The following is a 17,054-nucleotide window of genomic DNA, read 5'->3' on the forward strand; positions in this document are numbered from 1 at the left end:
TACAAGGAACCATTGCTAGTCAATGGTTCATATTTGCACTTTCGGTTAGTTGAGGGATTTTTGGAGGAACGTTTAATGGATATTTTTTCGGTCACCCGTTAGAGTAAATGTCATTCCTGTTCATCTGATCTGTTGTATTGTAATCCCATGTTAAGGTTGAATACCGACAGTTTTGTAGCTTCAACAATAGAGGCAAATGAGATCCTCAAGAGCCTATGCCACTCCCGAGGTTAGAATAGTTGCCACGTTATTACTATATGTTAACATAAATGTAAATATTCTTAATATTATACTAGAATAAATATGTATAAATATTCAAGTTTATTGTTTTGCAGTGTACAAACGTTTACGCTATCCGGTGGCCAAAAATAATCATCTGAAAGCGACACCTCCAATAAGCCACTCCTACAATCTGATAGGCTGCCACCTCAAAGGTTCAAAATTTAACTCCTCCCATCACAAAAAGGTTCCGGTTTGAAACTTTGCACAGGGGTTCCTCGAAGACCTTTTTCAGAGGGGTTCCTCAAGGAACCTGTTTGAACTGGAAAGGTTCTGCCGGTGTGGCAACCCAAAAGCTTCTTCTAGGCACCTTTACTTCTAAGAGTGTAAACAGATGTATGTTCAGCAATCTCACAAGCATGATTGAAGTTATGAAATTTAAAAGGAAGTTTACCTTGATTGAGGAGTTTGTTAGGGTTGTCATGATATTGTTTATGAAACCTTTGTTCTTATCAAATTCATCCCTTGTCATGCTTCCTGATCCGTCAAAGAGGAAAACGAGGTCCACGATTTTCTTAGTACATTCTGGAAGAGAAAGTGAATTACATAAATGTATATGATGTACAACACTCATAACATTCTTTACATATTCAGGAATCCAGATCTTATCATTCACAATAAATATTTTGTGACCTAATCCTAATGTAATTTAGCATGACATGAATAAACAGTCAATGTATACCTAAAACTCTTGGGTTATGTTATTATTATCGACAATTGTCTTCAAGTTTCGCCGTTATACCTTGGAAGGCAGGTGTGAAGTTTGACGTGATGTGGAGCTGGCTGTTGAACTGATAACAGATACTGTTCAGATAGGAGTTCCCATCACACTCGTGTGCCAGGCCAGGGCTGCAGGCCTGAATGAGGAGAATAAATAATTGTAAATGTGATAAAATAATGGGTTGTCTGGTGGACCTCAGATGGCTTCAAAAGAGATTTACAGGAATTTGCCATGATCATTTTGAGATTGCTGAGGTATTGTTTTATAACTCAAGTGAAACAAGTAATTTAGATTTAAACAGGCAGCCCAATTCTGATATTTTTCCCACTAATTGGTATTCTGTCCAATCACATGAGATCTTTTTCAGAGCTGATCTGATTGGTCAAAATACCAATTAGTGAAATCAAGATCATAATTGGGCTGCCTATGTAAACACAGCCAAACACATGTATTACACATACTCACATTGAGTATTTGAAAACAAGAACATGATCAAATTAACTGTTTGGTGGTTATCTTACAGTGAACGTTGGAGGAGAAGTAGATTGTCCAGCCATAGACAGTCCAATGTACTTGATTGTGTCAGTTTCTGTTGGAAGGCAAAATGCAGACTTGCAGAATCAACTAGTGTTTCTCATTTTCAAGATCTTGTTGACATTTCAGCCATATTTTAATACTCTGACAAATATCAATTAGTCATGGTTACCGTGATAGGTGTTACATGTTCTAACAATTCGTATAATTATTCATTTTGTTAAGGTAACCACCTTTCTAAATTGCAGTCCAGTAAGTACAGTATAGTGTATCATCAACATCCATCTCTACCTTGAGGAGTGTAACAGTCTGTACAGTTTGTTCGGTTTTGAGCACATCTACAGATTCCACCAGATCCGTTCTTCTGATATGGAGCACTGACCATTACCCTGTGGGTGAGAAATAACAGTATACACTGACCATTACCCTGTGGGTGAGAAATAACAGTATACACTGACCATTACCCTGTGGGTGAGAAATAACAGTATACACTGACCATTACCCTGTGGGTGAGAAATAACAGTATACACTGACCATTACCCTGTGGGTGAGAAATAACAGTATACACTGACCATTACCCTGTGGGTGAGAAATAACAGTATACACTGACCATTACCCTGTGGGTGAGAAATAACAGTATACACTGATCATTACCCAGTGGGTGAGAAATAACAGTATACACTGACCATTACCCTGTGGGTGAGAAATAACAGTATACACTGACCATTACCCTGTGGGTGAGAAATAACAGTATACATTGGTTGATTTAGATCAGCCTGTGTCACTACTTACATATACATTCAGTTTATTAGGTACACCCTTTACCTCTAGAACAGCCTGAATTCTTCGGGTCATGGGTTCTACAAGGTGTCGGAAACGTTTGTTGCTCAATTGGTACTATGGGACCTGACGTGTGCCAGGAAAAAATTCCCCACACCAGTACACCACCACCGTTGGTACCAGGCAGGATGGATCCATGGACCTATGCTGCTTACGCCAAATCCTGATTCTACCATCAGGATGAAGCAACAGGAACCGGGATTCATCGGACCAGGCAATGTTTTTCCACTCCTCAATTGTCCAGTGTTGGTCATGTGCCCACTGGAGCCTCTTCTTGTTGCTTTTAGCTGATAGGAGTGGAACCCGGTGTGGTCGTCTGCTGCAATAGCCCTTTGCCTTAATGACAGCTTTGCACACTCTTGGTATTCTCTCAACAAGAACTTTGAAAGTTTCTTCAAGTGCAGTCGCAAAACCCATCAAGCGCTATGATGAAACTGGCTCTCATGAGGACCGCCACAGGAAAGGAAGACCCAGAGTTACCTCTGCTGCAGAGGATAAGTTCATTAGAGTTAACTGCACTTCAGATTGCAGACCAAATAAATGCTTCACAGAGTTCAAGTAACAGACACATCTCAGCAGGAGACTGTGTGAATCAGGCCTTCATGGTCAAAAAGAAGCCACTACTGAAGGACACCAATAAGAAGAAGAGACTTGCTTGGGCCAAGAAACATGAGCAATGGACATTAGACCGGTGGAAATCTGTCCTTTGGTCTGATGAGTCCAAATTTGAGATTTTTGGTTCCAACCACCGTGTCTTTGTGAAGGGATGAGTAGGTGAAGGGATGATCTCTGCATGTGTGGTTCCCACTGGAAGCATGGAGGAGGTGGTGTGATGGTGCTTTCCTGGTGACACCGTCTGTGATTTATTTAGAATTCAAGGCACACTTAACCAGCATGGCTACCACAGCATTCGGCAGCGATACACCATCCCATCTGGTTTGCGCTTAGTGGGACTATAATTTCTTTTCCAACAGGATAATGACCCAAAACACACCTCCAGGCTGTGTAAGGGCTATTTGACCAAGAAGGAGCGTGATGGAGTGCTGCATCAGATGACCTGGCCTCCACAATCACCCAATCTCAACACAATTGAGATGGTTTGGGATGAGTTGGACCGCAGAGTGAAGGAAAAGCAGCCAACAAGTGCTCAGCATGTGTGGGAACTCGTTTAAGATTGATGGGAAAGCATTCCTCATGAAGCTGGTTGAGAGAATGCCAAGAGTGTGCAAAGCTGTCATCAAGGCAAAGGGTGGCTACTTTGTAGAATATAAAATCTAAAATATATTTTGATTTGTTTAATACCTTTTTGGTTACTACATTATTTTATATGTGTTATTTCATAGTTTAATGTCGTCACTATTATTCTACAATGTAGAAAATAGTTTAAAAAAATAAGAAAACCCCTTGAATGAGTAGGTGTGTCCAAATTTGTGATTGGTACTGTATATAGTGCTGTTTGCAGACATACGTGCATTTTTCTGGTTATTTTTGTTTCCTCAGGTGTGTAATTCTGTTTTGCAGATTAAGTTTGTAACATAATGCATTGCATTTTTCACAACTATGATAACAGTAACACTTGCCCTTTCTCCTTGCCAGATATGAATTGCAGGACTTTGTATCCAAAGAAATCCTGTTCCTCCCCTTTGTAGATTTTTGGGTTTGCTTCATCAATGTTGAAAGCCATTGAAGAGACAGCTGGCAAAGAAGGGTAGAGAAGCACAATCAGATGATTAGCTAGGTGTCCATCCAATTGGTGACAGATTTTCATGCGAATATTCTAAAACCTCCATAAAAACAATATGCACTCTTTCTCACCAGAGATCAAATTGACTTGTTGAGGATAAAAGTGTATGCGTGATGACATTGTGCACATAAAAAAGCTAGATTTAAATTTAAAAAAACAACAATTTGATGAGCATGTCACCAGAATAAGACCCTCGATATTTATTGGAAATTATCATCAAGCTCATTATCTTGCACTTTCACCACCCTGTGAAGTTCATCATAATTGATTTAATCAGTAGACTAATAAAATGCATGCTTTCCCGGTGAGTCGTAGTGGGAGGACATTTTAGACATTTTTTTTTTTTTGTTGACATTTTAGTCATTTAGCAGACGCTCTTATCCAGAGCGACTTACAGTAATGAATGCATACATTTCATACATTTCATTTCATGCATTTTTTTGTACTGGCCCCCCGTGGGAATCGAACCCACAACCCTGGCGTTGCACACACCATGCTCTACCAACTGAGCCACAGGGAAGCCAGGACAACACAGCATGTTATCGCATGACTCGATATGACTATTATATCAATACTTCTCTCATGATTCAGTAAAAAAAGATCCCACCTTATCTAGTTTCCATCAGGCCTGTCATCTTAGATATCAGATCTTCCATACAACATTGGGAAATTGGCATAATTTACCGTGCACTATGTTAGATTTATTTTCACTGAGCATTATCTATCAACAATTGAATATATTTCTACATCATCTACAGCAGGAGCTGCGTGAATTAATTAATTATCCCTGTCTGTCCTGTAGACTAAGTTCGCAGTGTATCAGTACAGAAATATAGACTATCAATTTATCATCACCAGCCAATCACACTACACCAGAGCTCCACGCTAGCCATTCAAACTTCCTGGAAGTTCTCATTGCCAACGCTGTAGCCTATTTTATACTCAGCATGCAAAAGCAAACTGCTTATCCCCTCGAATATTCGTTAAAAAAAAAATAATTGCTCAAAATAAGTGACCAAACTTTAATGCTATTACTGGGACTCGCATTGAGCTAGGCAACTCATCTAAGAGCTATTAGGAATGGAGAGAGGAGAGGGTACGCGAGGCCAGTGGAGCTGATGCCAGTGGAGATGCGTGAATTGTGCAGGACAGGAACCGTGAAGATCGAGAGATGTGTAAATAAGAAATTAGGGTAATTAATATATTCATCGTATAATTCGTAGGCCTATGCTGCCATACCACCTGACCTGTGCTATGCAAGACAGAGGCAAATAATATCCATTAGAGACAGATTTTGATATCATATGGGCCTTCATAATATAGGCCTACTATCACAAATTGAATTGAATTGATTTTGGGTAACAGACATGTACAACAAAATGTACAATGTGAACCCAGAGGATATCACTGTAAAGTATTAAAACGCATGTTTCCAAAGTGATCCTCGATGGTAAAAACAATAACACATATAATGATTAAAAGGCAAGATAAAATTACAAACAACAATATATCCATTCATTTATATTGACATCCTAAAAAGTGGCACTATTCACTGCAGTTTTCCTTAGCCTTAAGAATCATTCCATATTCATTTTACATTAAAACAATCTATTCATTGCACATCATAACTATCATTCAAATAAATACACCTGACCGGCAGTAGGGGGCACAAGGGGCAGTGGAGTGGTTTCTCTTAGACAACCTTGTCCAAATGAAAACCTTTGCCTGCTTTTTAAAGCTATTTCTACTTTTTCTTTGATTGATCTCCAAGGGGAGGCTATTCCATAGACAAATGCCTGTATCGAAAAATGTGCCCCTCGCAGTACTGTTTACTCTTGGGATTTTACAAGACATAACACTAGCTCTGGTATTGTAACTGTGTTGGTTAAAGACCATATCAATGTGTTTTTTCATATAACCTGGGGCACAATCATTTAAGATATCAAACATATGATTAAGTTTAAATTGGTCCACTCTGGACTCCAAAGGCAACAAGCCCACCTCCCGGAACTCCTGTACCCCTATGTGGGTCCTAGGGTGGACATTTAGCATATACCTGATAACATTATTTTGCATGACCTGCATTCTCTTTTTTTTTTTTTTTTGATAGCCCACTATACCAAGCAGAGCAGGCAAAATTAAAATTACACTGAATCAAGGTTGAGACAAGCAGCTTCTTAACTTTGATCCTTAAATATCTGGTGTTACGATATAAAAACGTCAATTTGTTCACCATTTTAGATTTTTTTTTTGCAGAAATCAGGTCTCCAGAAAGGGATTGATCTAGTTTTAGATTCAATCTTCTTGTCTGCACAGTTTACCTTTATCTTGTCAGCCCTAAGCAATCTACGTTTTGTTCCAAAAAAAAAAAAAAAAATCGATTTAGTTTTTCCCAAATGTAGCGACAAATTTGTTGTCAGAGGGTCTCCTCTATGTAAACTGTATCATTCCCTGATACAAGTATGGCTGAGTCATCAGCATAAAGCAGGAGTTTCCACTTTACTGTATCTGGCATATCATTAACGTATGTAAGAAATGAGAGAGGCCCTAAAATTGATCTCTGCAGTACTCCACAGGATATTTCTTTGGCCTCTGACAGAACATCACCAACATTACATACTTGTGTTCTGTTGGTCAGATAAGACCTAAACCAATTCCCTGCTGCATAATTTAGACCCATGCATTTCAGTTTCATCAGGAGAATATCATGGTCCAGTGTCAAAAGCTTTCTGCAAGTCTAACATGACCATACATGTATAGTTCCCCTTCTCACTTTCATGCTTGATGTAGTCAAACAGGTGGATCAGGCAAGTATCAGTGGAATGAGCTGTTCTAAAGCCAGATTGGAGTTCATAAAGAAGTTTGTGATCGAGAAGGTATTCCTAAAGTTGATTAAAAACGAATCTCTCAACTTTGGATAAGGTGCTGAGGATCAACACAGGCCTGTAGTTTCCTACATTTGTTTTACTGCTCTTCTTGTGGAGCGGAACCACCCGGGCTGTTTCGAGATCATTGGGAAATGTACCACTACTAATAGAAAGGTTTACAATATGCGTTATCATTTTAGCAGTGACACAAGCACTATGCTTTATGAATCTTGCCGGAAGGTTGTCCAGCTCAGTTGCTTTGTCTGTGCTCATTAAGCATAGTAGATTGGAAACAAGCTAAATGTTACTTTGAGAGTTTACAGCTTAATCATATGACAAGGTTTGGATATCTCCACACTTTATGTGAACAAACAAATCACAAATGTCTCAAGCCACCACTTTTGAATTCTTCCTTACCACAGTTTGGCCATAGTTTTTTAGCTTGCTTTGTGGTGTTTGGGCCATGCGATGTGTGTACTTCGCCACAGAGTAGCAGACTGAAAGTAACAAGCAGCTTGTTGGTGTTGACGCCGGTTATCCAATGCCTAAGTTTTTATTAGCCAACGTTTTTAGGAAAAGAGAAGTGTGACTTGCTCGTGTGTTTGAAATGCGCTGGTGGCTTTAAACGCTGGGTCCTTTTGACGGGTATGCTTGTGAGTTTGCTTATCCTCTCTATGTCCTTTCAGAACGTTTCCTAAAGTAAATTCATTCATTTCTGTTGTTGTGCATTATGATGAGACTGTCGTGTTATCAATTTGGCCGAGCGCTTGGCCTCTGGCCATGGTACTGATATTGTCACTCCCACCGCGGAGACGCACAAAACAGCTAATCAATGTGCTGGCACATCATCTGGATGACACAGGTGAGCATTAACGTGTCTCCATTTTACCTGGGCTTCTCCCAAATCGTTACAACATACCATATCGGTGGCGCTGAATTACATTTAGGATAACAGTTGGTTAAAGACGTTCTTGCCATGGGCCCCATCATTGTTTAGTCCAGCCCAAATAAATGGTGCTGGTCCAGTGTGTGTTGGAAACTTCATTGTTAATGCTTTGCTTATTGGTTATGTGGTCCATTGCCACAGAACCATGTTGGTGGACGATTTGTTGAATATATTATATATATCCTAACTAGAAATATAGCATCGAAGAGTGCCCTCCTTTGAAAAAAGAATGACCCGCAGCTGATCATAGTCTGGCACAGGCGTTGGTGTAAACAAAGTTCCGTCTGTAAGATGTGCACATGGTTGAAAAGGTGCATAAACGTATTTTGAGGAATCCTCATTTCAACATTTTTGACTGAACATAGGTGTGCTATAGGCTACTGTGGTTCAACCAGAACTGCCATCAAAAGTGAATGTAGCTGTAACATTGTAAATAACTTCTTTATGACTTTTTCACCATGAAAAATGGGTGATAAATGGCCAATAGTTCATGCCTATCATTGACTGTCTCAAAAACATGAATGCATTATAAAGCGTTATCTAGGTTTAAAAGATTAAGTGACCTATGTTTCCAACCAACTATTGCCTCAAAACCAAAAAGCTTTTTGGTGGAAGTGGGTTATTGTTATAGACGTAAAACCACAAATAAAGATATGACTAGTTCTGTGAATTAAATTTAGAGCATTAGATTTTATTGGGGGCCCCATTAGCCCACGCGAATGACTACATTAGGCACCTTCCTTTCACATAAATTATCCCTGTGCAAGTTAAGCATCCATCTTGAAAACATATCCTCCACTACTTCAACTATACTTATTGATTACTATGGTGTGAAAGGTTCAACATACTGGAGTATTTCACACTGAGGAAAAGCTCACATTTTCTTTACTGTAATATAAAATATATAGTAATGAAAGTAATTTAGTTGAGCTGATGTTTTGTCCAACCCCTTTAATATGTAATTGAATATTAAGCTGAGGGAAATCCTGTGAGTCGGCGCTTACCCATGGCTGTCATCCAGGTGAGCAGAGAGAGGGGTCCCTGCCCGGACATTCTCCTTCGCTTTGTTCACTAGCATGCAGTGAGGAAAATATTGCAACACTCAACCTTTGCAAATGAAACTTACTTGTCTTCCTGCACTTTGTTTCCTGTGTGCCTCTTCTTATAGGAAGGAGGTGTCGCCACCCCCAAAAATATCTACCCCTTGACTTTTTTCACATTTTGTTGAACAGCCTGTATTTAAAATGTATTAAATAGATTTTATTTTTATTTTTTCACTGGCCTACACACAATAAATACACCATAATGAGTACGGTTACATGCACACAATAATCTGATTATTGTGGATATTCAGATTAAAATAATAGTTAGATTAAAACATTTACATGCTTTGGAAGAATAACAATTTCTTAATAATTCTGTTTAAATGGACGCTTCTGAAATCAGGCTACCTGATGGCACTCTGATAAATGCAGAAAATCGGCAATCAAAATAAATGTTCTTCCACAGTGAACATGTTATTTTTGGGAAGCATATTTGATTATGAATTCTAACATATAAAGTTTATGAGAAAATGTATTAAAAATGAAAAGATGGAATGTCTTGAGTCAATTCAACCCTTTTGTTGTGGCAAGTCTAAGTAAAAATGTGCTTAACAAGTTACATAATGAGTTGCATGGAATAATAGTGTTGAACATGATTTTTGAATGACTACATCATCTCTGTACCCCACACATACAATTATCTGTAAGGTCTCTCAGTCGAGCAGTTATTTTCAAACACCAGGGAGGTTTTACAATGCCTCACAAAGGCGGCCACATATTGGTAGATGGGTAAAAATAAAATAAAAAACAGATACGAAATAACCCTTTGAGCACGGTGAAGTTATTAATTACACTTTGGATGGTGTATCAATACACCCAGTCACTACAAAGATACAAGCGTCATTCCTAACTCAGTTGCCGGAGAAGAAAGAAACCGCTCAGGGATTTCAGCACGACTTTAAAACAGTTACAGAGTTTAATGGTTGTGATTCCAAAACATGCATCTTGTTTGCAACACGGCACTAAAGTAATACCTCAAAAGATGTGGCAAATCAATTAATTTTTTGTCCTAAATACAAAGTGCAATGTTTGGGGCAAATCAAATACATCACATTACTGAGTACCACTCTCCATATTTTCAAGCATAGTGGTGGCTGCATCATGTTATGGGTATGTTTGTAATCATTAAGGTCTGGGGAATTTTTCAGGATAATTTTTTTTTTACAAATTGGAGCAAGTACTGGCAAAATCCTAGAGGAAAACCTGGTTCAGTCTGCTTTTCATCAGACACTGGGAGATGGATTCACCTTTCAGCAGGAAAATAACCTAAAACACAAGGCCACATCTACACTGGAGTTGCTTACCAAGAAGACAGTGAATGTTCCTGAGTGGCTGAGTTACTGTTTTGACTTAAAAGATCCGAAAATGGTTGTTGGTCATTGCTAGACAGAGCTTGAAGAATTTATAAAAGAATAATGGAAAAATGTTGCACAATCCATGTATGGAAAGCTCTTTAGAAACATACCCAGAAGGACTCACAGCTGTAATCGCTACCAAAGGTGATTCTAACATGTATTGACTCAGGGTTGAATACTTTTCCAATCAAGATATATTAGTGTTTAAGTTTTCATTAATGTTTTACAAATGAGCAAATTTCCCTTCCACTTTGACATTACAATGTATTTTTTTGTAGATCGTTGACAACAAATGACAATTAAATCCATTTGAATCCCACTTTGTAACAACAACATTTGGAAAAAGTCAAGGGGTGTTAACACTTTCTGAAGGCGCTGTACATTTTTTTTGCTCGTTCCTCTTTTGCATGATTGGTGTTGGTACATTCCCTGAGCCCCTTCTTTTACACTTCCCCAGTGAGAATACCTAAGTATCAAATGTGAGAAAACTGAGAAGAAAAGCGGCACAGACTACATACTACACCCAATCTATAACAATGTCTTATTTGAGTCAGAACAGGTGGCTGGAAGTGATGTTTTGAATGAGGCAACAACAAACATATGAGGAAGGTTAGAGACACAGGACAGGAGTGCTTCTGTGGTTTATAATTACTATACTATAGATACTATAGAACAAAAAGAAGTTGACACTAGATAGTAAACAATGCCGGAAAAACGTTTGTCCAAACAAACTTCCAGAAGAACTCAAGGCACTCATGTAGTGGAAAATGTTTAAAGCCTTATGGCTTATGCATGGCAAGAATAAAAAAAACACTGACGCGTTGTGGCTACAGCAGCCTTCGTCAGGGTGACCCTGAGCTTATTTGGCTATTCAGTTGAGTTTCATTTTATTTCACATATGAATATATATCAAATTTTGCCCCAATTGCCACATTGACATTTGCTTTAATAAGACAAGTAGAGTATGATAGCTCAGCACACAAAAAAACCCATCTGTGAGAAGATGGGTTTCGGTACTTTTTTAACCACAATGCTCTTTGGCTATGTAGAGACATTAGTTTGACACTGACACGTACAGTGTGAACTGTTGATTAGTTTCGATACCCTCATGTTGCTCTAATAAGTTAAGTAGAGTATGATAGTTCAGCACACAAATAGTCTGTGAGAAGATGGGTTTTGGTACCTTTTTAACCACAATGCTCTTTGGCTATGTAGAAACATCCGTTTGATACTGTACAGTGTGAACTGTTGATTAGTTTCAATACCCTCATGTTTGCTGTTTGTGCAGTTTTGCATTTTGTAATTGATGTGTCTGTCTTTGTAATTACAGGCCTCATTAAGGTTAAATATAAGAAATAATACAAGAAATCTTACATAAGTGTTGATAAACCCATTGTGTGTTTTATCTGTCAGTGCACCGCTTATTGCAGTGTGTTGCATAGTGCAAAATTGAGGATGTCGTCTGGGGATTTCAACATTCCCCTTCTGTTTGTGTCTACACACCATCACAGAAGTTTTGTGTTGTCTCTTTCTTCCCGCCTCCTCTTCAACCCTAGCCCAGGTAATTTGTTGCCATTTTTGTGTTGGTTTTCTTCATAGTTGCTTATTTTAACACCTTTGGGTTTTAGAAAAGTGCTATAAAATCATATGTATTAAACTAAAAGCCTCATTTCTGCAATTGAAGAACTGTAGTTTCATTTAGCCCTACATTTCTACTGATCTAGTTAGAAATAACAGAACTAAGTAGTCCCACTCTGTATCTGTGACTTCTGTATTCTTTGTGGGATTAAGAATATTCTATTTCCTGTCGTTTCTAGTCTTTTGGTTTCATAATTGATATAAAAAAGATGTTTTCTCTTATAGGTCAAGCAGCCTGTAGACCATAGAATTTGATCAAGGTGATCTGGCCACCGAAGGAAACCACCATCCTACCCAACATTTGATTACTGAACTTTACTCAAAACTTTCTCTTTATCTGTTGCTATTTGTGGAAAGTTTCATCATAATAACAGTACAAAAAACATTATAGTCTCTGAACCAGCTTGGAATATTGTTTTGATTGGTTGATTTTTATCCTGTCTTTCCTGTAGCCTGTTGGGTTAAAGGCTAATTATCTGTGCAACTTTAAACTAGCTTAATAGCGTAAAGGAAAAAAAATGTAATGCCAATACGAATTGAATTTACAATGAGAGTAATTTTGTGCAAATCAATGAATATCAGTATTTCATTGTTTGTGTTGATTTATTTGACCCCTCCACCCCCACTCTTACCCTGTTTGAAGGATAACTTTTTTTGTTGCGCACACATCCACTCCAACTTAATGTGATACAGAAATACAACTGCATTGACAGACACTAGTTTGACAATGAGACAAGATGCTGAGGACACATATAAATATTTACAAACAAATAAACTACATATCAACCCATCTGAGAAGATTTACATCCAATTTACAAAAATCATCAAATGACAAATAGGAGGAGTGAATGTTTTGGGGTAATGTATATCAATATTGTCAAGTCTACTCCTGCTGCTCCCCTCCAGCTTTCGATGTCGCCGGTATACTAACCACCGGCATCAATCATTATGCACACCTGCACGTCATCAGCAGGCACACCTGGACTCCATTACCTCACTTATTACTGGCAGCTTCATTAAATAGTACCCGCAAAACACCAGTCTCAACGTCAACAGTGAAGAGGAGACTCTGGCATGCTGGCCTTCTAGGCAGAGTTACAAAGAAAAAGCCATATCTCAGACTGGCCAATAAAAATAAAAGATTAAGCTGGGCAAAAGAACAGACACTGGACAGAGGAAGTCTGCCTAGAAGGCCAGGGTCCCGGAGTCGCCTCTTCACTGTTGACGTTAAGACTGGTGTTTTGCAGGTACTACTTAATGAAGCTGCCAGTTGAGGACATGTGAGGGGTCCGTTTCTCAAAATAGACACTAATGTACTTGTTCTCTTTCTCAGTTGTGCACCAGGGCCTCCCACTCCTCTTTCTATTCTGGTTATAGACAGTTTGTGCTGTTCTGTGAAGGGAGTAGTACACAGCTTTGTACGAGATCTTCAGTTTCTTGCCAATTTCTCACATGGAATAGACTTCAATTCTCAGAACAAGAATAGCCTGACGAGTTTCAGAAGAAAGTTATTTGTTTCTGGCCATATTGAGCCTGTAATTGAACCCACAAATGCTGATGTTCCAGATACTCAACTAGTCTAAAGGCCAGTTTTATTGCTTCTTTAAATCAGGACAACAGTTTTCAGCTGTGCTAACATAATTGCAAAAGGGTTTTCTAATGATCAATTAGCCTTTTAAAATGATAAACTTGGATTAGCACATCATGCCATTGGAACACAGGAGTGACGGTTGCTGATAATGGGCCTATGTAGATAAAACATTACAAATCAACCATTTCTAACTACAATAGTCATTTACAACATTAACAATATCTACACTGTATTTCTGATCATTTTTATGATATTTTAATGGACAAAAATGTGCTTTTCTTTCAAAAACAAGGACATTTCTAAGTGACCCCAAACTTTTGAACTGTAGTGTACATTATAATAACAAATCCATCACAGATCAGACTTGCAAAGACTAGGTTGCCAATCATACATCCCTGATTTTGCATTTCTTGATGTCGTGTTTCTGTTTGGTGTTGTTGCCAGGGCTAACTACAATGACAGAATAAAAAATAAAAAAATGTTTTAATGCACATGACCGTGGGAAAATCAGAACTGTGTCCATGGTGACCACGGAAACAATTAATTTAGACCCAAAACGGGTGTTTATTTGCTGAAATGTATGCCGTTGCCCAGCTATTAAAAGGGACTCTAGGGCTATTTGAGTTTTACGGTAAGTATAAGCACTGTAATTAAGTGCATGTATTGTCAAAAGTGGATCACGTTAATAAATGGATCACTAATCACTTTAAACAATGGCACTTTAAATAATGGCACTTTAATCATGTTTACATATCTTACATTACTCACATCACATGTATATAATGTATTTTATACCATCTACTGCACCTTGCCTATGCCGCTCGGCCATAGCTCATCCATATATTTATATGTACATATTCTCATTCACCCTTTAGATTAGTGTGTATTAGGTAGCTGTTGGGGAATTGTTAGATAACTTGTTAGATTTGTGTGTATTAGATAGTTTTTGGGAATTGTTAGATATTACTGCACTGTTGGAACTAGAAGCACAAGTATTTCGCTACACTCACATTAACACCTGCTAACCAAGTGTATGTGACCAATAACATTTGATTTGATGTGGACTTGTGCGTAGAAAGTGACTTTTTTTGAAAAAGTAATTTCTTTAAGGTCTTTACAGGTAATGTTGGTGTATTAGGATGTGGATAAGGTATTTTAGATTAATTTCTACATTAAATGGGATCCTATGGGCAAATGGCATAACATGATATGCCTATAAAGTATCTATATCTGGGATATGGACCACAAACTGTCTTGGGATATCAAACAGTATAGGTAAGTTCTGAAACAGGTACACTTCAAATGGGGGATATCCTCTTGTAAGTGGTGAGATTGCTCTTTGCTGAAACTCCAGATAGTGGCTTTAAATAAATCTAATGGGGTTTATACAACCATATTTTTTGATAACCCCCACTTAATCAAATAACTGATGTTTTACAAAAAACATCTATACAGGTGTACTGTATTGACAATTTCACAATAACGCGAGATCACATTTCCAGCATGGCCGACAACCAGACCTCCATTGACTGCCATAGGAAGCAAACTGGTAATTAATAAATAAGTGAGCATTGCATTTGCAGTTCCTAAATAAATACAAATATTTACGTCACCTCTGAACGAGCTCCGGCAACTCGTGGCTCAGCTGGCTAGCTTTACTGACATTGCTAGACCGTGGTCGCGTTGCTAGCCCTCGGCGCGTTCCAGGTAGCAGGTTGACACGGGTGCGTTCATTGCTGCTGCTTCTTCTATGAAGTTTAACGGCGGTTGGCATCCAATTTGTTGCATTACCGCCACCTACTAGACTGGAGTACAACTCCCTTATACTTTGCTTGATAGATAAAATGTAAAAAAAAGAAGAAATACCCTACCATCTAACACTACACTCACTAATTTCAAAATTATAGAAAATAAAATGAACACCACCCTACTCCACTAATTAAATGTATTTATTCCTACATCACCACTTAACACACCCTGATGTCAAGTCTCGCACAACCAAATACCTCTCTGCAGCTGCCACTACAACCTCAATTTTCTGTGACTTCCGTTCCATCCCAGCCGTACAGTTGATAACCATTGCTATAAATGCTAAAAATCCAATCTTACTGAACCTTATATCACTTTTTGGCTTATCCCTCTGTATTGGTATATCTCTACTACTCTCACCACTCCTCCCCCTTAACCCATCTTCCTCTACTTGCTTCACTGCCTCAGCATATGACAACTTCTGCACTACTCTAACCCTGGAAACCTCAACCTGCCTCTCTCGTACAGGACATTTCTGATCCCCAGCCCATTGGGCACCCCTACAATTAACACATTCCAATACTTTCCCCAATACTACACATTCCTTTGTCTCATGCTCTTCTGCACACTTCTCACACCTTGGACCCTCCCTCCTACACACTGCTGCCACATGCCCATAAGCTTGACATCTGTAACATTGTAATGTATTCGGCACATACACTCGTACAGGATAACTTATATATCCTAGCTTCACTTTGTCAGGCAAAGACTCAACTGCAAAACTCAACAGAACAGACAATGACTTCTGTTTCCCACTGTCGCCACCCTTTCTGCGTCACATCAAACGACGAGCATCACTTACACCGGGAATCTTTCCCCTCAGCTGGTCAACTTTTGTATTTACTGCTACCCCAGTTATCACTCCTTTCATCAGCGCCCTTTTCTTGAGAGCGAAACAATTCACTTTTCTTGCCCCCATTTGTTTTACTCTGAGCGCCTTCTCCCTCTGACCAGCAGAAACACAAACACTTATCACTAGACCACTTCTGGTTACCTTCACCGATTCCACATTACCCAACTATTTTTTCACCCACAGTGAAACCACAAATGGATCAGCCAAAAGGCAAGTGTCCATTTCTTCCATAAACTTCATTCCTACTGTCACAGACTCATCTTTATCCTGACCCTCGGTGCATACCTCGGTCTCCGATAGCTTCACCACACCTACCGCCTCCTATACTTCACCCTCATTCACTTCCATTTCTCCTCCTGTCTTCAGCTCCCTCTGCTTACACATTTCCCCCTTCTTCTTTAACAAACCATTCTTATCCGACTCAAGCTCACCCTCTTCTTCCCTCTCTCTCTTAGACCTTCTCTCCCTCTCCATTTCCCTCCATTCCTCCTTCGTTTTCCAAGTACACCTCTCCTATTGATAATACTGCACTACTCCTAACCACCATCTCGTTCCCGCCTTGTCCAGGGACTCCATTTCCGTCCTCTCCCTCTGCATTCATTGCTAGGCTGCGGTTGCGTTGCTAGCCCGCGGGCTCGTCGCAGGTCTGCATGGGTGTGTTCCAGGTGGTCTTCATTGCTTCATCATTTCTGCGTGTATTATAACAGATTAGCATAATTGGTTCAGATTATTTGATGATTTATTGGCCTCTACTTTTATTTATATTTTACAAAT

General features: G+C 39.0%; 1 protein-coding gene across 1 annotated transcript in view; it reads right to left on the reverse strand.

The window, feature by feature from the left end:
* The window catches only part of LOC106564975 (integrin alpha-L), a 34,437-nt gene extending 22,180 nt beyond the window's left edge, over positions 1–12,257 (reverse strand). The window contains 6 exon segments of the mRNA XM_045691258.2: positions 674–804; positions 1,022–1,136; positions 1,522–1,589; positions 1,826–1,923; positions 3,955–4,069; positions 8,936–12,257. Coding sequence (XP_045547214.2) covers positions 674–804; positions 1,022–1,136; positions 1,522–1,589; positions 1,826–1,923; positions 3,955–4,069; positions 8,936–8,984 — 576 coding nt within the window. The 5' untranslated portion in view covers positions 8,985–12,257.
* Positions 12,258–17,054: the final 4,797 nt, after the last annotated feature.

The sequence above is a fragment of the Salmo salar genome, chromosome 12 (assembly GCF_965601325.2).
Source record: "Salmo salar chromosome 12, fSalSal1, whole genome shotgun sequence".
In the NCBI taxonomy this organism is placed as follows: Eukaryota; Metazoa; Chordata; class Actinopteri; order Salmoniformes; family Salmonidae; genus Salmo; species Salmo salar.